Source organism: Lolium perenne, chromosome 2 (genome assembly GCF_019359855.2).
Source record: "Lolium perenne isolate Kyuss_39 chromosome 2, Kyuss_2.0, whole genome shotgun sequence".
Classification (NCBI taxonomy): Eukaryota; Viridiplantae; Streptophyta; class Magnoliopsida; order Poales; family Poaceae; genus Lolium; species Lolium perenne.
This window is the reverse complement of record NC_067245.2, coordinates 18869926-18894444: the sequence shown is the minus strand read 5'-3', so window position 1 is coordinate 18894444 and position 24519 is coordinate 18869926. Positions and strand designations below refer to the sequence as shown.

Here is a 24519-nt window from a genome sequence, read left to right as displayed (position 1 = left end):
GCCCGATCTCGTGTGCACCGCCATGGCGCCACCGACTCCAGGTCGACGGCCGCGTCTAGGTGGAACTACTCGTCCGTCTGAGAAAAGGTGTGCACCAGCGTGCCCAGGGGCCCATCGAACGCCTCGCCGTCCCAATGGTGGTCGCAGCTGCAGAATCTGATTGTGATGTCAGTGGGAGTGGCGCAAACTACACTACAGAGGAGACACGGCGTCCGCACGAGTTGCTGGATGGGACATGGATGTTACAGCTTCCCTAGCACTAACTCGGGCCTTTTCAGTACAGGAATCGATGGTTGATGTCCTCACCTTTTTCAGTACATGAACAGGGTGTGTGAAGAAAGGGAGGCGGAGCAAGGAAGAAGATGAAGCTAGGAAGAAGATGAATTAATGAAGCAGATGGAGTAGTTGTGCCTTCGGTACAGGGAACAGATATTATGAGGGCTGTGCCCAACTGCATTATTGACTATTGCACACCGAGTCTCCTGCCACAGCTCTGTCTAAGTGGGCCAGCTAGGTACGGAATAGTGTGGGTATAGGGCAATAGAACTGATCAATACACTGCACTATACCTACATATTGCATGGTGTACAGCATGGTCCCGGGACAGATGTCAATGACAGGCATGGGGGGATGTGGCACCCGTGTGCTCCCTTGTAATTCTCATACTTTTGGTTGCTATATATATGGGTGTGTTTCGTCACCTACGCCGTGCCCAACCAATCATCCTTGGGTGCAAATTTTCATGTTTTGTTAGTTGAGCTGGATGTAACAGCTAGCCCGCATGATTCTTGAAGCACTGTATACTCGCTGAGAATGTCCAAATCAGCCTTTTTTCAGAGCTAATTTTGTTAGGTAAGGAAGTGAAGACGGTACTAGTGAGAGCTCGTGCTAGCTTAGAGATAGTGCAAGCTAGCGAGGGGATTGTTGGTAGGTGAAATTTGATCACCTCATCCTCCTCATATTTACCCTTTTGTAACTTCGCTAGGGTAGGTTGCCTGCCACACGCGTAGCTTAGTGGAAGTGAGGAGGGCCGCTGCCCCCACCCCCCACCCCTGCTTTGTACAAAATACTAGAGGATTATTTTTTGGAACAACTTAAGAAGGATATTTTGTGGAACAACTTAAGAAGGATTTTTTTGGCCTTTTGCCCCTCCCAAATGTTACCTACCCTCCCCCCGTATTTTCTATCAAGCTCCGCCACTGCTGCATGCTACTAGGGTGTCAGCGCCACATCCCACTTAGTCTCGCAAAACCAAAACTAAAGCCGAAGTTCAGAAAATGATCTGGAGTGGAAATACAAAGGAGTTGGGTATGAGTGAAAAAAAAATCGTCCCGCATTTCATCCCGCGTTGCAACCTTACCTACTGCCCGACACTGTTGTCGCCTCCCGAGTCGCCAAAGTTAGCGCACCAAGCAGTGATTGTTGCGTGCACGGGTTCTTTTTTTTTAGATTGCTTTCAGATTGATATTGATACGTGAAAATAATCTTTGCATGTTGCCTACCCCACATTAGTACCTTCACTCTCATATTTAACTCATGGATGTACTTTCTAGTGTTGAACATAAAGTGATGATATTTATTGTAATATATGTAAAATTAAAAATCCGTTTGAATCTGTGTATTTCTTTTGACAATATCTTTTAAACAAACCTAAAAAAATGTTTTGGACAAAATTCAAAATTTGAGTTTTGAAACACAATCATACACAATGAAACTCAATAATTGTTGATACAAAAAATTCGTGTATTCAAAGAAAATTTCCAAATATTTTAAAAATATAACTACCAACATTAAAACAGAGTGAAATAGATTGTTTTTCAGAAAAATATCATTAAGTTTCACTAAGTTTTATTAAGTTTCAGAAGTTGATTTTCAAAATATTATCAAAATATATTCAATATTAGCCTTGTTGTGTAGCTATTTTCATTAGAAACTCAAATATTCAAATAGTTCGTAAATTGAAATTATGGTTTGTAAACGGAAGGCATAAATGCCCATCTTTAAATTAATAAAGCCATATGACCACAGGTACAAGGATGCTGATAACAGATTACAACACCACGCACAAAATAAGCACACACAGATATGAAACACGCCCAGCTTGAAACGGCGAAGACCTTCACGCTCGGTGTCTAGGAAGAAGCACACAACAGCAAAGACCAACCAATCGACCTTGATCACACCTCCAGAAGATCAGCACCACGGAAACTCTGGCAGGGCACAAATCCCCTCCCTTGCTGCAGAGGGCCCCTGCCCTCTCACCCTGGATCGAAGGGCGTCGCACCGACAGACAAGGATCTGTTCACCCTTGAACAAGGAGAGTTGTTGTACAAGAGACATACACATGAGGCTCGATCTTGCAGGCCTTCTCGCAGCGACGAGCACGCATCTGCAACAACAACTTGGACAGAGACATCCGAGAGGAAAAGGGAAAGCTTGGGGGCAGCCACAGAACACGGAGGTGCAGGGGAGACGAGCGAGGGCGGAAGGCGCCCCCAGCCCAGCAACCCTACCAGTTGCAGCAGCAGCCCACAGATCCTCCCAAACATGGCAACACTCACCAGCTACCGCCGACCCAAGACGGCGCCTCTAGGGAGGGTGCGATGCCGTAACGCCGCCGCCGTCCAAATCCGACGGATTTTGGGCTTTCGTCCGGGATGGAGGTAGGGGGTGGGGAGGAAGGGCCTCAGCGGTGCCTCCAGGAAGGTGAATGGCGCCCATGGCGTCGCCACCGCTGTGGTCCACGACCAAGGATTTCTCCTGGCCCCGGTGCACCCCACCGGCTCCCCAGCCGGCATCTGCGTCGGCGCCAAAGCCGCCGGCAGCCAAGATCCGCGGGGAGGAGAAAGCCCAAAAGGGAGGAGGAGATCTGACCTTCGAGATCTGACCTGAGCAGATGAAGCCGCCCATGCCCAGCTCACACCCGTCGTTGCCCTGCCGTCCGCACGGCCAGAGCACCGGTTAGCAACATCCGCGAGTGTCACCGGCCGCACGGTCAACATCGCCACACCACACGAGGCCGCCACCTCGCCGCCCGACAGAGCCCCCATCAGGGAACTACCAGAGGAGGCCGCCCTTACCTAAGGCTGAGCCAGAGGCCAGCCATCGGAGCAGGAGATCCCATCTCGCAGCAACCGCGACCGCGGCAAACCCGGCGTGGAGGTCCTCCATCTAGACACCACGCGGGGAGCCGAGAGCTCAGATCCCCGCCGCCCCCTTCATCGGCATCGCGAGCTTGGCCGGCGGCGTCTCTGGGGGCGACGAGGAGGGTAGGGGCGGAGGGAGGAGCGGCGGCGGTGGACCTAGGGTTTTGCCTCCTCGGTCGCCTGGAGGAGGCGACGCGAGGAGAGCGAAACGGTTTGTGTTCGTCGGGTCTAAAATTATGGTTCAAAAGCTACGAAGATTTCAAAATTTAAATCTAGATCTAGTAGTAGTCTATATAAGAAAGAATCTAGCAATGTGTAAAATAGAGGAGAGAAGATGTGAGTCCAAAATATACAAACTCCGAAATCAATACTATAATTAAGCAACTGTTTCCTTTTAATATCCTTTTTAAATCTCCAATCCACAAGGGATAGATCTATGGGACATACCCGAACACATACTTCACAAGCAATACATTTATCAAATTCAAAGTGGATTCGCCCGGAGTAATTAATGAAAAAAATATTAAGGAATCCATCCAACGATAAACAAAATTTCAACTATAGAACTATGACACAATCAAACCCGAATGAACAAAATGTTGAATTGAATCGTACCAGTCTATACTGGGGTTTATTACTCATTTTTGTACTTGCTGTTTTATTTTCCAATTACTTCTTCAATCGATAGAAAGAAAGATAGTTCCAATTACTTCTTCCCAACAGCGGGTGGAGTGAAATCCCACAAAAAATCAGTAACTAAAAGAATAAAAAAAGCTTTTATTGAGTCATTTAAATTATAGAAGAATTCCTGAACCCAAGAATTTAAAATGACAAGTTCCTTTTTAGTCAGAAAAAAAGCTTTAGTTAATGTAATAAAGATACCCATTGTTATTTCCAAAATTCCAACTGCGTTATTCATTTTGAAAAAATCAAAAAAGGATATATAGGGAATAGATAAATCCCACCCAGCACGGGACAAACCCATTTCTCCTATTTTCCATCATGGAATTCACATATTGATTTCCAGAAGTTCTTTCCTTCAAAGCGAAAGAACATGCATGGGTTTTAGCTAATTTCTTCTACAACAACCATCAATCTCTTGACCCGTCCGTCGTATCCCTAGTCGCGAAAGCTAGGGCACCAAGACACCAACGGCTAATTTTCATCTCGGAATTCACATGCTGATTGCAACAAAAAGTTCCATTGAAAGAGCATACATGGATTCAACTAATTTCTTTACAGCAGCAATCAATCTCTTATCTCTCGACCCGCTGCATGCTGGCTTAGCTAATACTGGTAGTGGTACTAGTAGTGTGCTTGTCGCTTGCACCCGGAGAGCATGGCAGAGAAGGCGAGCGCGGCGAAGGCGAGGAAGCCCAGGACGATGGACGCCGCGATGGCGTCCGTGAAGACGTTGACCACCGCCGACCTCATGCGCATCGTGATCGGGAGAGCCGCCGCTGACGCCGTGACCAGCAGATACGCCACCGCCTGCATTCATTCAGATCACAGGCTTGTGAAGCAGACGTGATTACTTGAACAAAACTGTATGCATCCGTACAAAGTTATATAATCAGCTAAGTAAACTTAGCCCGTAAGCTAGCTAAGCCATCACACAGGAAAAGAGAGCTAGAAAGAAATTAGGATTTCTTTTGGCTGTTTAATTTGATAGTACATAGCTACATCTAAAAAATCAAGAGTACAAAGCTATCCACATCTGAAAATGCCACGTGATATTTGGTACAGAAAATTTCTTGGAAAGGCATAAAGCCATAAACGCAATGTTTGGGATCGTCGGTCTTTTAACGGTCAAGCAAGATCACTTCACCTGATCGCCGGCGACGTCAAGAAAGCTCGCATGGGCGGCGCCGCGGCGCATCTGGCGAAACTTCCGCAGCGCCTGCACCGCCGAGTACATGAACGCCACGACAGAGACCCCGAGAAGATACCTAGCAAATTGATGAGCAAAGGGGTTAAGCCACAAACCAACTCATGATCAACACCGCACACAACAATGTTAGAGCATCTCCACTCGTCCCCCCGACGAGCCCCCGAGCGACGTTTTCCCCATCCGGGCGGCGAAATTCGGCCCATCGCGCCCCCGGTTCCTCGTTTTCGTCCGGATTTGGCCCTTCATCCATCCGGCGAGCCCACGCCATCCCCGGCCCCCCGGGGAGCGCTCGGGGACTCCGGACGAAACGAAAGCGCGCGAAACGTTTCCACGCGTCTGGTGGCCCCAACTTGTCGGCGAGAGACACCGATCGTCGTCCTCATCGCATCGTCTTCCGCGCGCTGTAAAAGCCTGCCGCCGGTCAGCATTCGCCGGACGCGTAGCTTCCACGCGGCGAGTTAATGCCGTCGCCTCGGTTTCATGCGCGCCTACCGCTATTTATCGCCGAACTACCCCGGCTGCCCCGCATTCACCTCCTCGCTTGTCTTCCCCCAAATCATCCCCGAACTCGAAGGAACCAGCAATGGCGAACGACGGTGCGGCCAACAACGGCTTCGGCCGCCGCTCTCTCCACCAATGGGAGGGGCGACTCCTGCATGCGGCGGGCTACCCTGCGCCGCCGGACTTCCGCGCGCCGGGAGGCTGGAGGCTGAGCGCAGGCGGCGTGCCGATCCCGCCGCTGCCAACCGGTGGCGGCGCACTCAGGGAGGCGATCGACGAGGTGCTCGTCACTTGCGAAGGTACGAACGCGAACTCGCCGCTTACGACGGCCCTCCTCCTCCTCCGGCAAGGAACAACGCCGCCGGCCGCCGCCGATGGTGGAGCGCGCCCAACCGCACCCTCGAGAATGTGCTCGCGCACATCGAGGACGGGAACTCCCCTGTCCTGGGGATGCCGCCGCCGGTGGCGGCTACCGTGTCGCGCCGGCACGGTAGTTCCTGGATACCGAGGAGGATGGCGCCGTCCTCTTCGTCGTCGGGCTCGAGGTCGGCGTCTAGGTCCGGCGGGTCGACGCCGGCCACCATCAAGAAGGAGTGGCCGTCTCCGGCCACCGTGAAGAAGGAGCCGGCGTCTCCACCGCCGACCAGAGGGCGCAGCAGCGGCGCGCTCGTCATCCGCGACCAGCCCTCCTCGCCGCAACGCGGGCGGAAGAGGAAGACGGCGAAGAATGAGGCCGCCGCGGCCGCCGCCAACCAGCTCGCCGAGGAGGAGGCGAAGCGCGCGGAGGACGCCGCGGTGGCGGAGGCGATCGCCAGGTCGCTGAAGGACCTGGTGCCCGCCGACAACAGCCTCCCCATCGACACCGCGCTGGAGTGGTCCAGCGCGATCGGGAGCGCCAGAGGCGGAGCGGCGGCGGCGGATGTTGGATCGGCCGCCGCGCGACAACTCGCCGCCGCGCCGCCGCACCGTCGTCCTCGCGGAACGCCGCGCCCAGGGAGGTGATCAAGCTCGAGGAGAGCAGCGACGACGACATCTACCGGCCGTCGCCTCCACGCGCCGGCGACGCTGGCCAGGGCACGAGCCGCTGGTACGAGGCGCCGCTGCCCCAGGACGACGCCGGCTCCAGCGACGACGACGACGGCGGCGACTACACGACCTTCTACCGCCATTTCGGCATGTAGGAGGCTGCTTTTAGTTTTAGTATTAGTTTGCCAATCGCCGAATTCAAATATATGTACGAATTCGGCCTATTTATGTACGAACTCGCCTCTATATGTTAAATATCATTAAATTTCGCTTATGTTTGAACGAATTCGCCTATTTTGTCTGAATTCGTCGTATTACGTTGCATCCATCCTGGGCTCGCGGCTGGGAAAATGGGCCTCCCCACGCCAAATCTTCCTCCAATCCGGACGAAAATTTCGCCGGATTTGGGCGTGGGGAGCCCAAACGAGTGGGGATGCTCTTAGCATGATGGAGCTAATTATGGTGTACGCACCTGTACTCTTGGTAGCGGAGGAAGTCCATCCAGTCCCCGTGGCGGCATGACGCGACGAGCGACATGGCCACGAAGGCCGAGAGCGCGGCGCTGGCGCGCATCACGAGGATGATCCCGTCGAGCACCTGGCCGCCGCCATCGTCGTGGTACCGGTCCCCGTCCCTGCTGCTAGGCGCGGAGACCGTCGTCAACGTCACGGCGTGCGCAGCGCCGCTCTGCGTGTACGTCAACGGCTTCTGCTTCTTGGCGGCCGCCGGCGCCGGGTCGGGGGGCGGGGACGGAGGTGGCGGCGGTGGGGACTTGGGGACGTAGTGGGCGTCGGGGGACGCGATCTGCATAGCCATGCCTTAGCACGTAAGGAACCACGTGCTGGCAAGCAAGCGAGCTCCTACATATATGAGCAGATGAGCTGATGCTTTTCTATGGAGTGATTGCAGATATTGCATTTGCTTTCTCGCTTTGGGGAGTTTGCTGGGTAAGTAAAGTGAGAAAGGAAGTCGAGAAGAAAGGATACACCCAATGCGATGTGATGTGGCGCGCACTTGCTCATCAGCTGTGCTGTGCAGATGTGCTCCAAGACGCCGGGGAAATGTGTGGAAGGAACATGATTTTTAAGAGTGCTTCGGTGTCCCCTGAGCTTTCCATAATTCTAAAAAGTTAGAGTTTTTTTTTTTTTGAAATGGAACGCTCCGATTCCATTATATGAGAGGCTCGTGGTGGAGGCAACAACAAGCTGCTAACGGCGACGACAACGAGCTATAACTCGATTTGTGCGGCGGTGATAATGAATCGAACAAATTCGAATTCAGCGGAAGCTATGAACGACTCATTTGCCGGCGGCCATGATTCAGTGGAGACAGATGTAAATCACGTTGCAGTGAAGTCAAATCGGGAAATAATCTAGGCGCGGGAGGAGGGAGGAGAGAGATAACACGTGTGTAACGCTTCAGTCACATAATAGTAGCAGTGGGATGTAAATTACAACCGCTCCACCGTTTTTATGTTTGTGTAGCAAAAGCTAGAGCAACATGCATATTAACTTTTTAAATCCGTCTCTTCTCTTAAATATGTAATGGATACATAATTCTACTAGTATCTTAATACGGATCTGAAAACTGGTTCAACCTTTCTTATTACCTCCATTTGACGACGTCATGGCAGTGCCAGGTGGTTCAGCACCCCCGCCACAACCATCCTCGCCGCGTGTGGTAGCCAACTCCACCACCAGGAAATACTTCGCTACAGGCGAGATGGACTTCCAGAAAAAGATTTATGCGATCATGCAGTGCGCCCTATACATGACGAGGTATGCTCCATGTTTTTAGTTTTTACGGATTCAACTTCACGTAATTATACCAAAAGCTAAAGCAGCTCTAATTTTTCAGAATCGGAGAGCTAAGGGAGGACACTGAAGCATACCTCAATTTTTAAGAGTAAACCTATCAGCAAGTTGAGCTGCTTAAGCAATGACGAACCGAAGAAAATAAATAGAAATATGTGGAACAACATGGATGGACAAAAGAGGTAAGTAGTAGCAGAAGGCCAGAAGCAATAATTGATTACAGAGACATTCATGGATCCCGATTAGGCTGGTCATAGTGGGTAGTATCATATATTAGTATTATACATGTATATGATATTTTTATATGATATTATCTCTATATTGGATAGTATTATGGAGTGATATCATAATCTCATTATATTTAATAATTTGTAGCATCTCAATGCAAAATTATGGACACGATTTATTTAGCATTAACTTTTCCTCGTGACGTGTCCTATGATACAATATCCACACATGTTACTCTAATCTCATCTCTCCTCTTTAATTAGTTGCCACGTTAATATTTTTGTGAAACCAATGTGTATGATATTACCTATGCCGAGCCAGGTTTCGGGCCAGGCTTGAAAAAACCCAAAGCTAAAAAGTCAAACCCAAACCTAGCTTGACCCAACTGTCGGGCCAAACCTAGCCCAAACATGCAATAGCCCAACCCGTCTCGAGTACCTAAATCGTAAAACTGCAAGCCCGAGCATGACCCGGCCCAATGTTTAGGCTTAAATATGAGGTCTGAGCCTAGCTCGACGTGCAAGCCTGACCCAGGATTTTTGGGCCGGGCCGAGTCAGGTTGTTCTGGTTGGGCTGCACATGCCCAACTGTACTGGAGATATACCTAAGAGATAGAAAGAAAATCAACACAATCCAAACGGACTAGCGGCAGTCCGTTTTGGTTTGCGAGGATAAAAGTATATAAACGGACTAGCGGCAGTCCGTTTTCATCCTGCCGCCTGTGACGTTTGCGGGCCTCGGCTAGAGAGGAGTCCCAGCGGACTCTCTTCGCCGCCGCCTCCATCATCGCGACCGCTACCGCCATGTCGGCGTGGTAGCGGGCCCTGTCCCTAGCCGTTGTCGCCACCGCTTCGTCCCTGGCGGCGATGGTGTCCTCCCAGCTCGCAGTTCTCGTGGTCGACCCGTGCGTGCTCCGGTCCCCTCCGCGCGACCGAATCCAGGTCGGAGCATAGGTACGCCCGACTCATGCCGATCACATGGCTGCGAGCTTCCTCATCCGCTGCTCGAGCCTGATGGCGATCGGCGTCCCCATGTAGGCTCTCGAATGACGCGAGCAGAGCCCACTGGTTGCCGCCGAACTCGAAGCGGATGTGGCCATCCTCATCATCGGCGGCGATGTCGTGGATGACGGCGTCCGCGAGTGGGGCCGGCACTAGCCACCGCCATCTCCGCCCGTACCTTGGCGAGCTCCGCCCTGGTCTCGGCGAGCTCGGCTTGGAGTTCCGCCATGGCCGCCCGCCCGCCGCTACCGCTCTAGCGCGCGCCTTGCCGCCTCCGCCTCCGCAGCCTCCACCTCCCCCATCGCCGCCTCCCGGTCCAGCTGCTCGGCCTGAAGGGCGTCAGCGGCGAGCTGCTCCTCCTCGAACGCCTCCGTCGCGCGAAGCACGGCGAGGTTCGGATCATCCGGGTAGACATGGCAGACAATGTGAACAATGCGAGCCCACGTCTGGTTGTGCTTGACCATGGATGGATGCTAGGGTTTAGTTTGAGGTGTGCAAGTCACCCCGTCGGCGTCCACCATATATAGCTACGGCGGAGCGGGAAACGGCGTTCATGTGCAGGTAGTTTCCCACGCACGAAACACCGGCGAAACGCGCCAATCCGTTGGACGCGCACGGAAACTACCGTCGTCACGCGGGAACCAGTAATCGCTGGCGGCAGCCTCGACGAGACGTTAAACCCGCTATTACCAACATTGATAGTGTCAGTGCTAAAATAATATGTCCGCACCGCTGGGATACCCCGACGCAAACGGTCACTCCGGGCCATATGTCGTCAGCGGACCAACGCAAACGGACACGCGTGGACATTTTAGTCGTCTGAAATACGTCGGCCCGTTGGCCTGTTGGAGATGCCATAAAAGCCTATGTCAACCGGTGGTGGGAAATTTCTGAACGAGGCTTATCCTGTAAAACTTGGCGGCTACGATTCCGTTCCAGTAAAACTTAGGCCTTGTTTGGATACAGAGGTTTCGCAGAACCAGTTCCCCGTAAGCTAAGATAACGGTGTAACAAACTAAAATTCTGTTTGGGAGAACTAACTAAAACACGGATAAGAAAAACTGGGTTTCCACAAAGCCAGGAAAACCCGTCTTGGCAAAAACCACTAATAGTCGTTTTTGCGAAAACGCGATTGCTGAAACCACGATTGCAGCGGCCTCCACATAGCCCGTCCATGCGCCTTGGCCTTGCCGTGTATCTCTGCAAGATTGAGACCTCCGGCCTGAGCGACGGCGTAACGGCGCCGTGGCCGTGGTGAAGGAGCACCTGTTCATGGCGATGTTGGGCATGATTTCGTGTTGATCAAGGGGCGTTCGACGTCCGGCTCAACGACAACGACTGGGCGCCTGGACTCGCCACGTCGGATTGGCGGCAGAGCAGCGACATGCCGAGCCTGAACCTCCGCTTGTCATGGAGCACACGGGTGTCGAGCATGCTCCCGATCTCAGCGTTCCTTCGCCGGTGGCCGCGACTGCTCTGATGAAGCTGGACGGCCGGCGTCCATGTGTGGCAGACTTGCAGCTTGAGCTGCAGCAGCTTAAGCCTGCGCGGGGGCCGAAGAATGATAGCTGCGGCAACCTAGGGTCGAGGGGGAGCGACTGCAGGCGTTTGCGCACGGCCACAGGGAAGGCGAGCAGCGGCAACCTATGCCGGTGTCCGCGAGCGCCGCAAGTTTTCGAGGCTAGCAGCGAGGAGCTGAAGGGCTGAGGAGGAGAGGATTGAGAGACAGAGCAAGGGGATCCGTGGAGAAGTGTGCGCGGCGACAGGACCAAGCGGCCATGGGGAATCGCAAGTGGAAGAGAAGATAGGAACCAGTTTTACCCTTTTGTGACCCAAACATGGTTTCCTTTGAGCTGATTAGTAACAGAAAATTTATCAAAACCGGTTCTCCTAAAAATCTGCTTAAAACTCGGTTTCTAAAAACTCATCACTAAAATTCGCCATCCAAACAACCACTTAGGGTCTGATCGCTACCAACTAGGAGACGCAAAATCCAAAGGCGGAACAGTTCCAAACAAAATCCAAGGCGGAACAGTTACGATGGTGTACATCCCCACGGAGCTGGTGCTGGAGATCCTTGTACGGCTACCATGGACCTCGCTCCGGCGGCTGCGCCTCGTCTGCCGGACCTGGCGCGACCTCGTCCACGATCGGACGACGGAGATGAAGCAGTGCCGCGACGCCGTGCCCCTCATCGTCACCACGGAGTCCGTCTACGTCCTCGACGACCAAGGGTCCTCCAACTCCAAGGCCGTCACACCTCGAGAGCTGTGGCCAGGCCGCACAACTGCCTGTAACATCTACAAAAACATGGAGGTGGTCGGCGCCTGCAACGGCGTACTCTGCCTGTGCGACGATGCCAGACCTGGTGGCGCCATCACCCTGCTTAACCCGGTCACCGCCGACATCCTGGCCCTCCCGCCGATCCCGTGCGCCGGCGTGTTCAGGCGCCACAACACGCGCCGCCCTGGCCGAAGCTGGCACCAGGCGTACAGCTTCGGGTACCACCACGCGACGGGGCAGTACAAGGTCGTGCACGTCCCGTGCTTCTTCAAGACCAAGGAGACGCTCCATGTGTTCACGTTGGGGGAGGCGTCCTGGAGGGAGGTTCCGGTGCCTGATGCCAGATGCAGACTTGACGCCGGCCTTGTCAGCGTTAGTGGGGCTACCTACTGGGTCACGGAGGGGTCCAAGGAGAAGATCATGGCTTTCGACCACCGGAGCGAGCAGGTGAGATCCACAAAGCCATTGCCCATGTCGGCCAGACGACCCATCTGCCAGCTGACTCAGGTGCATCGCAGGCTGAGCGCCGCAACTAGCGACCAAATCCATGGACGCGGCAGCATCGAGGTAATCTTCAAATGTAGCACCTCTCACATTGCCTTTATTTCAAAAAGTTCAAACCTTGTCCAGTTAAACTGGCATACTTTCCATACTGGTAGGATACACCCGTTGAGCACATCCTGGTTTATTTTACAATTTTTTAAACCTTGTAATAAGTTTTTTGAATTTTTAAAATTAAGAAATCATTGGAACTCGATCAGGAGCTAGAAATAAATGGGAAAAAGTATATTTATTTTTCTATCTGAAAATTTCTAATCAATTGTGACCGTTTTAGGTATGGGTTCTTGAGAGCACGGGGATGGAGCAAACCTGGGTTCATCAACAAAGCTTACGTTATCTTCCCTCGCCGTGGCCATCGGTAAAACTCGCACATCCAAACTACATCTACAGAGAGTATGAGCTAATGTTTGGGGACCCCAAAGGGCAAGGCCAGAAACTGTTTGGGTGGCGGCTTAAGCCAACCAATTATGTGACACGGTCGGAGTGCAGTGTTTGGAACTACTATTCTTTCGACAAGCCACTAGTTTCTGATATAAGAGGCGATGTTTGTCGGACACTCGAGTACATCAAGACCACAGAGTCACTGAGTGTTTATAGGCGTTGGTGACCGACTATACCAACTATGAATGGATTTATTTGCATGTCATAAATTAAAGTCGGCCTGCTAGTTGTTATTTACCTATTCAAATTCTCTATCTCATTTGAAGACAAATTCGCTATCCCTTGTACTGTTAGTTTTTTACTGGATTGATCTTAAGTCAATATTGGACCAACTATTAAGCATGAGCGGTCCTTATATTTTGTCTTTGTGGTCGCCAATATCTTGCATATATAGGTAAGGAAAATGCTCTGAAATAACCAAACCAAGACAACTCCTGCTTCATTATTGCCTATGATATTTTTCTCGATAAAGTACGTTTTTATTAAACTCAATGTTCGGCGTTAAGGTGATACAAAAGGGAGCCTAGACCCAACCTTTGTATAGCAAGATGCGCACAACTATTCCAGAAAGCATAGAGAGGACAACAGAAACTAAAAGGCAAAATACAAAGTTGAAAATGGTTAAAAACATTTCTAGTACTCTCTCTACCCACACGACTTGTAACCTCTACAAAAGCATGGAGGTGGTCGGCGCCTGGCGTGCGACGATGCCAGAATTGGTGACGTTGTCACCTTGCTTAACCCGACCACTTGCGATGTCCTCTCCCTACCGCCGATCCCGTGTGCCGGCCCGCCCTGGCCGCAGTTGGCACAAGGCGTACAACTTTGGCTACCACAATGCAACGGGGCAGTACAAGGTCGTGCAAGTCCCATGCTTCGTCAAGACCAAGGAGACGCTCAAGGTGTTCATGTTAGGGGAGGCGTTCTAGAGAGAGGTTCTGGCCTCTGGCGAATAGTGCAGGTTTTTTTTTTTTTTTTTTTTTGAGACCCGCGAATAGTGCAGGTTGGAAGCTAGCCTTGTCACCGTCAACGGGGCACATACTAGGTCACGGAGGGACGAAGGAGAAGTTCATGTCTTTCGACCACCGGAGCGAGCATATGAGATCACATTGGTCATTGCCCGTGTCGGCTGGACAACCCATCTGCCAGTTGATTCTGGTGCATCGCAGGCTAAGCGCCGCAACTAGTAACCACATCGATGGATGCGGCAGCATCGAGGTAATCATCAAATCTAGTGCCCCTCGCATTGCGACCACCAGAAATGCAGTTTTAACAGTGCCATGGCCTTTCGATCAAGTATCCAACATTAAAAAACTTCAGTGATTTATGCACCCCTATCGTTAAGTTACAAACCAAGCTACAAATGGCACATCCAAACTACATCTACAGAGAGTATGACCTAAGAGCATCCCCACTCGTTTGCCCTCCCCACGCAAAAATCCGGGGAAATTTACGTCCGAATTGGACGTAAATTTAGCGTGGGGAGGACTAGTTTCCCAGCCGCGATCTCAGGCGAAGACGCCGATCTAAATTTGAAAAACGGAAACTTGACAAAATACGGTAAAAACGATTGAATTTAGACTAACTTTAATGATATTTACTATATAGAAGGCGACGTTCATACATAGGGGCCGAATTCGACTATATTTCGAATTCGGCCAGGGGAATATAACTCTAAATATTAAAACACGGCGCTCTACATGCCGAAATGGCGGTAGAACACCGTGTAGTCGCCGCCGGCGCCATCATCGTCGGAGCCGTCGTCGTCGAACTGCGGTGGCGCCGACGCCGCCTGGCTGCTACCTTGGCCGGCGTCTCCCCACCGGCCACTGGTACGAGGCGGAGACGGCGATGGCTTGTACCAGTCGTCGTCGGACCCCTCGAGGTCGATGACGGGGACAGCGACGCCGGATGGAGGAGTCGCAGGCCGGCGGTAGCGAGCGACGTCCTCGAGGAGCCTCGCATGCCGCTCGCCTCCTCTTTCTCCCACTGCTCCCTCGACCAGGCGCAGGCCTGGTCGAGGGGCATGGCGTTCTCGGCGGGAACGAGGTCCTGGAGGGACCTCTCCATGACGGCCTCGAGGATGGCGGCGTCCTCGGTGCTTTCGACCTCCTCCACCTTCACCTTCGCCGGCTTGCGCTTCCGCTCGCCGGAGGTGTCGGGTTCGCGCTTGGAGCGGAGCCGTCCTTGCGCCGTCGAGGGCTCGCGGATGACGATCCCGCCGCTGCCGCGCGCGCGGGTGCTCGGCGGGGAAGACGGTTCCTTTTTCACCGGCGCCCAAGATGGCGCCGACCTGGAGATCGACCTCGACGCCGAACCGGACGACGAGGAACTGGCAGCCATGCGTCGTGGCTGCCAGATACTTACCCGGCGGCGGCTGGTCGATGCCCTCGACAGCGGGGGCATCGTCAGAAGGGGAAGTTGCCGCCCTCGATGTGCTCGAGGACGGCCTCGAGCGTCCGGCCCGGCACGCTCCACCACCGCTTGCGTCCGGCGGTGTTGTTGCGCGGAGGCGGAGGGCCGTCGTAGGCGGCGAGCTCCTGCTCCCACCGGCGAAGGAAGTGGTAGCGTGGCTCGGCGCGGTCCTGGTCCGACAATGTTAGTCGGACCTCCTCGATGGCGGCTTCGAGGGCGTGTCCCTGGGGCGGCGGCGGGATTGGCACGCCGCCCGCACTTAGCCGCCACCCGCTGCCGGGAGGCCTCGTGTCCGGCGGGCAGGGGTACCCGCCTGGTGGAGGAGGTGCCCCTCCCACGCGTGGAGCGACCGACGGGGGAAGCCGTTGTTGGCCGCGCCGTCTTCGTCGTTGAACGCCATGGATCTCGTCGAGGGTCGAGGGAAGAAAGAGGAAGAGGAAGAGGAATGGTGCGACGCGTCGCAGCGAGCGGGGTATTTAGGCGCGGCTGGAGCCGGCGATTTAATGTCGCGTGGCTGCTACGCGCCCGCGGCGAGCTGACCGGCGGCAGCCTTTACTCCGCGCGGAAGACGATGCGTCTGTCGCTGACTGGCCGGGTCCATCTCTCGCGCGGAAGCCGAAGCGAAAGCGCGGGAGAGAAATCTCGGCGTTTCGCGCGCTTTCGCTTCGTCCGGAGTCCCCGAGCGCGCCTCGGGGGACCGGGGATGGCGTGGGCTCGCCGGATGTATTTAGGCCCAAATCCGGAGAAAAACGAGGAATCGGAGACGCGAGGGGGCCGAAATTCACCGTCCGGATGAGGGCCAAGTCGGGGAGACGAGTGGGGATGCTCTAATGTTTGGAGGCAAGAAACTGCTTGGGTGGCGGCATAAGCCAATCAGTCATGTGAGACCGTCATAGTGCGGGGTTTGTAACTGTTCTTTCCAGAAGCCACTAGTTTCCGATATAAAGATCTCAAAAAAAGTTTCCAATATAAAAGGTGGTGTTTGTTTGGTTGCACCTTTTTAGAATGACTGGGAAGAAATTCTCGAATGGGACAAAGCAAACTTGAAGTTGTAAATTTTGCTCGTTGCTGATTGATGCTGGCTCCTATATATATAAGTTCACAAGTCTGATATGCAATACCAGCTTCACTCAATTGTAACATCCATACATCATCTGAATATTGTCTCCAGCCTCCGGAATGGATTATTATTTGCTCAAAATCGTAGCACTCACTGTCACGGCCTCGGCCATAGCCATCCACCTGCTGATCAAAGTCAGGAAATCAGGTCCCGCGAATCTGCCCCCTGGCTCCCTGGGTCTGCCGGTGATCGGCCAGACCCTCGGCGTTCTCCGAGCCGCACGCGCCAACAGCGGCAACCGGTGGATACAGGACCGGGTTGACATACACGGGCCGGTTTGGAAGGCATCGGTACTGTGTACGCCGACGGTATTCCTCACGGGCCCCGCGGCCAACAAGTTCATCTTCTTCAGCAGCGTGCTGCGGGCGAGGACGCCCCGGTCCTTCCGTCGTATCTTCGGGGACAAGAGCATTGTGGACATGCACGGCGAGGATCACCGGCGCATCCGCGGCGCGCTCATGGAGTTCCTCAAGCCGGACATGCTGAAGCTGTACGTCGGAAGGGTCGACGGCCAGGTGCGGCGCCACCTGCGGGAGAACTGGCGCGGCCGCACCACCGTGCGGGTGCTGCCGCTCATGAAGCGCCTGACGTTCGACGTCGTCTCCGAGCTGCTCTTGGGCCTCGAGACGGGCGCCGTGCGGGACGCCCTGGTCGAGGACTTCCGGCGAATGGTCGAGGGCGTTTTTGCAGTCCCGGTGGACCTCCCGTTCACGACGTTCCGCCGGAGCCTCGAGGCCAGCCGAAGGGCCCGACTGCTGCTCGAGGGGATCACGCGTGACAAGAAGGCTATGCTGGGGCTGGGCAAGGCCTCGCCGAGCAGCGACCTCATCACCCGCCTGCTCAGCCTGACGGACGGCCATGGCGAGCAGCTGCTTACCGATGAGGAGATCGTCGACAACGGCATGTTCGCCCTGGTCGCCGGCCATGACACCACGTCCATGCTCATGGCGTCCATGGTCCGGCACCTCGCCAGTGATCCGGCTACCCTTGCCGCTATGGTGCAAGGTAAGTGCTCAGGACGCTGAACAGTAGTCCCTCCATTTCGTATTATCAGATGTTGCTACATTCAATATATATTCCCTATGCTAGTTATAATAACATTTCATATTATAGGTCGCCGGTAATAGTACATAACATTGTATACTTTCGGATATATGCATAACACTGACATTCATGATCATGCATCTTGTGTTTTTTGTTTTGTTTGTTCCATTCTTTTGTTTTGCGGGCAGTCATGTGTGCATGCATGTTGTGTGCTAATTTGCAGAGCATGAGGAGATTGCAAGCAACAAGGCTGAAGGAGAGGCTCTGACCTGGGAAGACTTGTCAAAGATGAAGCTAACATGGAGAGTTGCACAGGAGACACTTCGCATTGACCCTCCCTTTTTTGGCAATGTCAGAACAACACTAGAGGACATCGAGTTCGACGGCTACCGTATCCCAAAAGGATGGCAGGTCCTTGCTAATTTTGACTCCTTATTTACCACATATTTTCTCCATTCTAAATTAGTACTTTTTGCAGGGTCTGTTCTAAATTAGTTGACCCAAATTTTTTCAAATATGAGTGAACATACACACTAAAATATATCTTGATATATGTATATCAAGGCTAAATCTAACAAAAATTGCACAACAATTCGAAACGCAGGAAGTAGTTTCTCTTTCATTTGCAGCAAAAAGGCTAATGCAAACTCCTATCACACTTGTGCTTAGGTGTTTTGGACCGCAAAAGTGACACACATGGATCCAAGAATCTTCCACGAACCGGCTCAGTTTGACCCTTCCCGGTTTGAGAGCCAATCACCTGTGACGCCACCATGCTCCTTCGTCGCGTTTGGAGGTGGCCCCAGAATATGCCCCGCGATTGAGTTTACCAAGATGGAAACATTGGTGACGATGCACTACCTTGTAAGACACTTCAGATGGATGCTCTGCTGCAACCCCGTGTTGTCGCCGCTGCATGGCCTACCGATAGAACTCGAGCATAGAACCTCTCTTTGCATTCGACCGGAGTAAACATCAACCTTGGTGTTCCTTACTGTGAAAGTTACGCCATCACCTATTGTAATAAGATGCTTGGATTTAATCCACTTGGTTGCATGTAAACTATTGTACACAATATATGTCAGGATTTATGCATCTTATATCCACATAACAAGAGTACATTCTTCCGTACTTAAAAAACTTGAATAAGTGGTCGTCCGTTCACTTCTTTTCTAGCATTTCTCATTTCAGGCTCACAACTGGAATTTCTATCTGAGCGCGCAACAACACGGGTTTTTGTGTAGTTTGATTTCCAAAGCGCAATTGAGAAGCTGACAAGAAAGAGCAAGAGTGGAATGTGAAAGAAAACTATCACATCAAGGAAGCAAAGTCACCAGGAGTCCAAATCTGATTGTCAAGAAATTGTAATTATCGATGATCCAGAAACATCATCCACAAAAAGAGCAAAAATAAGCCTTTTTCTGTAATGCAGCCTAAAATTTGTGATGCTACACTGATGAACACAAAGGAATGCAATGAAGAGCATAGTTGGATTAAAAAAGTACAACAACAACTGTGTTTTTCCAATGCGACAAGCAGGAAATTAAAGTGCAAGATGCTTAATCACTTCCTTGCACGACCATCCCCACATTTCTGGAAGAAAATTCAGTGATTTGATAATATTAAGTAGATGTAAGATCTGCTTGATAATTAGTTGCTTGAATCGGCCTAAAAAAGAATCATTCTGTATTGTTGTTTCAGCTTGATTAATAAAAGTCTATCAAAATGATGCAGTTAAAGTAACGTGACTGGAAAGGTGTCTTCGCTTTTCATGACTATCTATAAATAGGCAGAAATTATTCATGGGTCTTGGTGCTAGGCTTTGTGATACTAGATGACACCCCGCGCGTTGCTGCGGAAAATTCTTGTTAATTATTTTACTCTATTAATCTCATAGTAAAAAAATTGAAATAGTAGTAACAATATTTTTAATCAGATATAGATCTTTGATCGTTGATAGGAAAATTCAATAGTCCATCTCCTATTTATCACCGCACAGTACTACTCAGAAAATTAATCGGCGTGGTGAAATAAGAGCAATGAAAAAGAGAAAACTCGGGAAACTTACCATGCTCGTTCAAGGACTGAACATGCTTTGTGTAAGCATTCAATTTTTTGTTCTGTTGAAATTAGCACATTATAAACAATTAATAAATGGAAGGTAATAATAAAAATGTTGCATTGTAAATCTTGCAATAACCTTAATAGTAAAGATAGTTAAGTATGAACGAATATACCTGATCCTGAAGAAAAAAAATATGAATTGACATATTGAGTAGAAGGTCGACGACCTGAAGTACAAAGCAGTTAAGGAAGGATGACGTGTTGCTTGCTAGTTTCCATGGATTTTCAATGTATATACGGGAAAGACGACAGACAATGTCATTGCAGTTTTTTTTCATGAAGATATGAGATGGGAAAAACAGTTCGTAGTCCAAATCCAGTGTTAAACAATTGCTACAAAATACTAATCGATGGAAGGTTAAAAAGAAAGATTTACACCTGTTGCTCCTACCAATAGTTATGACCAAGCACAAGGCGCACCTCTTCTTCTAGGTTCCTCGTTGATGTAGCACACACTTGCTGCCGGCTTGCCGTAGATATTGTTAGAATATGTTTTCAGTTTTTATATTGTTTGTACCGTATCCGGTACAATCTCTTTGTAATCTCCCTGTAACAAACTCTGTACGTTTTCCAATACTATAAACACGTAACCGAGGCCGAGGCAAAGGCACTCGTTCTACCCAGATTGCTAACATGGTATCAGAGCCGCCCTCTTCCCAGACCTAGCTGCCGCCGCCGCCACCGCTAATCAGCCGCCGCCGTGTGCCGCCACAACCCAAACAAATCCGCGCCGTCACCGCAGTTCCCTGCTGCCGTCACTGCGCCTCCACGATCAAACCAAACAATCCAGACAAACACAAGCCGTCGCCGGCGCCGCTGCTTCTCAGCCGCCGCCGCCACCGCCAGATACAACACAAGCCGTTGCCGCCGCCGCTGTTCCTCAAGCTGCCGCCGCTACCGCCACACAGACAACCCGCCGCTACATCAGTTCTCTGCTGTCGCCGCCGGACCACTACAACCCTAAACCTAGATCGGTTTTTGTGATCATCCTGTTCATCAACAGCCATGAGTGCGTCTAGTTCGTCGGGGATGTCGAGCTCTGCTCTTGCCGCTGCCCTGGGGGCTCCTCCCGCTCAACAACTGACGCGCAACAACTTTTTGCTGTGGAAAGCTCTTGTCCTCCCGGCCTTCCGTGGTGCCAATGTGATGGCTCTTCTCGATGGATCGGATCAAGCACCTGCAAGAATCATTGAAGTTGAGGATTCAGAGAAGAACAAGTCCAAAGTTCCCAATCCTGCATACATAGAGTGGATGGCCAGAGACCAACAGGTTCTCCGTTTCCTCCTCAACACCTTGTCGCCGGAGATCCTTTCCCATCTGCTTGACGTCACCTCCACTGCCGAGGCCTGGACTGCCATTGGAGCTATGTTCAAAACTGCCTCCCGCACTAAGGCACAGCACCTGCGAGGCGAACTCAATGACACTAAGAAACTCTCCCTGACAGCGGACCAATATTACACCAAGATGAGGGGTTTTGCATCTGAATTGTCTGCTCTTGGGAAACCGGTTGAAGATGATGAACTTCTCGGCTATCTGTTGCATGGACTAGACAAAGGAGAGTACAATGCCCTCATCACCACAGTCAATGGAAATCCGGGTACATCGCTAGAGGAGTTCTATGAGCAGCTGAGCTCTTATGACATGCGCAACGGGGTTGAAGAGAATGGCTCGTTTGTCTCTTCTGCAAATCTGGCTCGACGTGGTGATCAACGTCCTCGTGCCCGTACACCCCCGCCCCGCGGTCGCACTCCTCCACCACCTCGGACTCGCAGCCCAGACCGCGGTCCATACCGTGGCGGTGGATACAGAGATGACGACAGAACCTGGCGCAGAGATGATGGTCGTGGAAACTGGCGTCGTGATGATCGTCGAGGTGATCGCAGAGATGATCGCCGTGACAGAAACAGAGATGATGGTGGTGGTTACCGTCGGACAGATGGACGTCGTTCAGACCGCGTCCCTACTCCATATGTTGACACTGAGTGCCAAATCTGTAAGAAGCATGGCCATCCTGCAAATGCTTGTTGGTGGCGTTATTCTGATGACAAGAAGGACAGAGATGATGGTGACAAAGGAGCAAACCTTGCGTCATATGGTGTTGACACAAACTGGTATACTGATACAGGAGCCACTGATCATATTACTAGTGAACTGAACAAGCTTCTCATCGCCAACAAGTATCATGGCCAAGATCAAGTCCGCACTGCTGAAGGCACAGGTATGCACATTAGTCATATTGGTAATTCAGTTTTGCGCACTCCTCATGGTTCCTTTGATCTAAACAACATTCTTCATGTTCCTAGTGCATCTAAAAATCTTTTATCAGTCCATCGCTTTACCCTTGATAATCATGTCTTTATTGAGTTTCATCCTTTCTTTTTCTTAATCAAGGACCAAGCAACTCGAAGAACTCTGTTTAGGGGCCCCTGTTGGGGTGGTCTCTATCCCTTGGTGCCCATGTTTCATGAGACCGCCAAGCACGCCTTCATCACAATAAAGCCATCATCATCCACATGGCATCGCCGCTTAGGACATCCATCTTCATTCGTGGTTCAACAAGTTCTTAGGAGAAATAAAATAGCTTACACCCCAGAGAGTACCCCATATGTTTGTGACTCTTGTCAGTTGGCCAAGAGCCATCAGTTACCATATCCCACTTCTTCTAGTGTTTCCACTGCTCCCTTGGAGCAAGTGTTTTCTGATGTATGGGGCCCTGCTCCTCTCTCTGTGGGAAAACATGCATACTATGTAAGCTTTATCGATGATTTTAGTAAATTCACGTGGATCTATTTGCTCAAGAAGCGTTCTGATGTTTATCAAGCTTTTCTTAACTATCAGCAATTTGTTGAGCGCAAGTTTGATAGGAAAATTGTTACTATGCAAACAGATTGGGGAGGTGAATATGAGAAACTAAACGGTTTCTTTCAGAAGGTTGGCATTACACATCATGTCTCTTGCCCTCATGCTCATCAACAAAATGGTTCAGCTGAAAGAAAACATCGTCATATAGTTGAAGTTGGTCTTGCTTTACTTGCAAATGCATCCATGCCACTAAAATTCTGGGATGAAGCTTTTATAACTGCCACCTTTCTCATAAATTTGCTCCCTAGCAAAGTGCTCAATTTTGAAACCCCCACTGAACGCCTTCTTCATATCACACCAAACTACGATGCCCTTAGAACTTTTGGATGTGCCTGTTGGCCTAATCTTCGTCCTTACAATAAACGAAAGCTTGCTTTTCGTTCCAAACGCTGTGTTTTCCTTGGCTATAGTCCTCTTCACAAAGGTGTAAAATGTCTAGATATCTCTACAGGTCGCATATACATCTCCCGCGATGTTGTCTTTGATGAAAACGTCTTTCCGTTTGCATCCCTCCATCCAAATGCCGGTGCCCTTCTTAAAAAGGAGATTCTTCTCCTTCCATCTTCCTCTTCTCATGAGAGTGCTCAAAATTGTACTGCCCATATTGTACCTATTGTGTCTACTACTAATGTGCTGCAGGAAACTACACATAATGAAGAAAACAGCAGTCAAAACAGTGAAGGAAATGGGCCAGAATCTGTTGATGACCATCAGACGCAAAACGACGAAACCAGCACAGAACACGAGGTGGATATGCCTGAACATTCCTCTGACTCTGTCGACGAGGCGCAGCAGTACGAGGAAGATCCGCCATCTGTCGCGTCGGCCAGTGGGCAGGCCTCGCCTGTCCCGCCTGCGCGTGACGGCCACACGCCCGGGGGACCGCGTGCACCTGCGTCTCCTCCCGTGTCGCCGCGTGTCTCTGCCTCGCCGAGCGTGGAGAGCCCGGCCTCATCATCACATGCAGTACCAGATTCGCCTGGCGCCGTGTCCCCTGCCGGCTCAGTTGGATCTTCTGTGGCCAGCTCTGTTGAGGGCTCGGCTGCTGGGGGAGAAAGCTCCGACGAAAATTCGAATAATGCAAATTCTGGCACCGATTCTGACAATTCTGCTGCTGCTTCGCCACCTCCACCTTCTCCACCTGGAGTTCGTACTCGGCTGCAGAAAGGTATACGCAATCCAAAACAGTATACTGATGGCACGGTTCGTTATGGCATGTTGTCTTCTACAGGTGAACCATTAACACTTACAGAAGCTTTGAATGATCAAAATTGGTGTAAAGCTATGAAGGAAGAATACAATGCACTCCTTGAGAACAAGACTTGGCACCTTGTTCCCCCAAACAGAAGCAAAAACTTGATTGATTGCAAATGGGTATACAGAATCAAGAAGAAGGCTGATGGTTCTATTGACAGATATAAAGCAAGACTGGTTGCAAAAGGGTTCAAGCAAATGTATGGCATTGATTATGAGGATACTTTTAGCCCTGTGGTAAAAATTGCAACTATCAGGATTGTTCTGTCTCTATCTGTTTCCTGTGGATGGAGTCTAAGGCAGCTAGATGTCAAGAACGCGTTTCTTCATGGTGTTCTGGAAGAGGAGGTCTACATGAGACAACCTCCAGGTTTTGAGAACCCTCATGCTCCGCATCATGTTTGCAAGCTTGACAAAGCTCTATATGGTTTGAAACAAGCGCCTCGAGCCTGGTATTCTAGATTGAGTTCTAAACTATGTGAACTTGGATTTACACCATCAAAGGCTGACACTTCTTTATTTCTCTTGAAGAAGTCAGGTATATCTATGTTTGTCTTGATTTATGTTGATGACATCATAGTTACTGGATCTTCAGATCGTTCTATTAATGCCCTTCTTCGAGATTTGAATGTGAATTTTGCTATCAAGGATCTAGGAGACCTACACTTTTTCCTTGGTATTGAAGTAAAAAAGGTGCACAATGGTCTACTCTTGACACAGGAAAAATATGCCACAGAGTTACTTGAGAAAGTTGGTATGCATAGCTGTAAACCTGCCCCTACACCTTTGTCATCATCTGAACAGTTAT

The 24519-nt window shown here is 51.0% G+C and overlaps 3 protein-coding genes across 3 annotated transcripts; 2 read left to right on the top strand and 1 right to left on the bottom strand.

Moving 5' to 3' along the window:
• Positions 1–4302: 4302 nt before the first annotated feature.
• Positions 4303–7477, bottom strand: LOC127331375 (CASP-like protein 4B1). The gene is made up of 3 exons (XM_051357509.2): positions 7037–7477; positions 4975–5095; positions 4303–4637 (listed from the first exon to the last, which is right to left on the bottom strand). Exons 1-3 carry the CDS (start codon positions 7378–7380, stop codon positions 4452–4454), a joined length of 651 nt encoding a protein of 216 aa, XP_051213469.1. The 5' UTR covers positions 7381–7477; the 3' UTR covers positions 4303–4451.
• A 4144-nt stretch (positions 7478–11621) lies between these two features.
• Positions 11622–13058, top strand: LOC127329786 (F-box protein At3g07870). The gene is made up of 2 exons (XM_051356230.2): positions 11622–12457; positions 12726–13058. The coding sequence occupies exons 1-2, from the start codon at positions 11648–11650 to the stop codon at positions 13056–13058; spliced, it is 1143 nt and encodes a 380-aa protein (XP_051212190.1). The 5' UTR covers positions 11622–11647.
• A 3409-nt stretch (positions 13059–16467) lies between these two features.
• LOC127329785 (cytochrome P450 716B1) lies at positions 16468–18536 on the top strand. Its single transcript, XM_051356229.1, has 3 exons — positions 16468–17432; positions 17695–17882; positions 18141–18536. Exons 1-3 carry the CDS (start codon positions 16487–16489, stop codon positions 18441–18443), a joined length of 1437 nt encoding a protein of 478 aa, XP_051212189.1. The 5' UTR covers positions 16468–16486; the 3' UTR covers positions 18444–18536.
• Positions 18537–24519: the final 5983 nt, after the last annotated feature.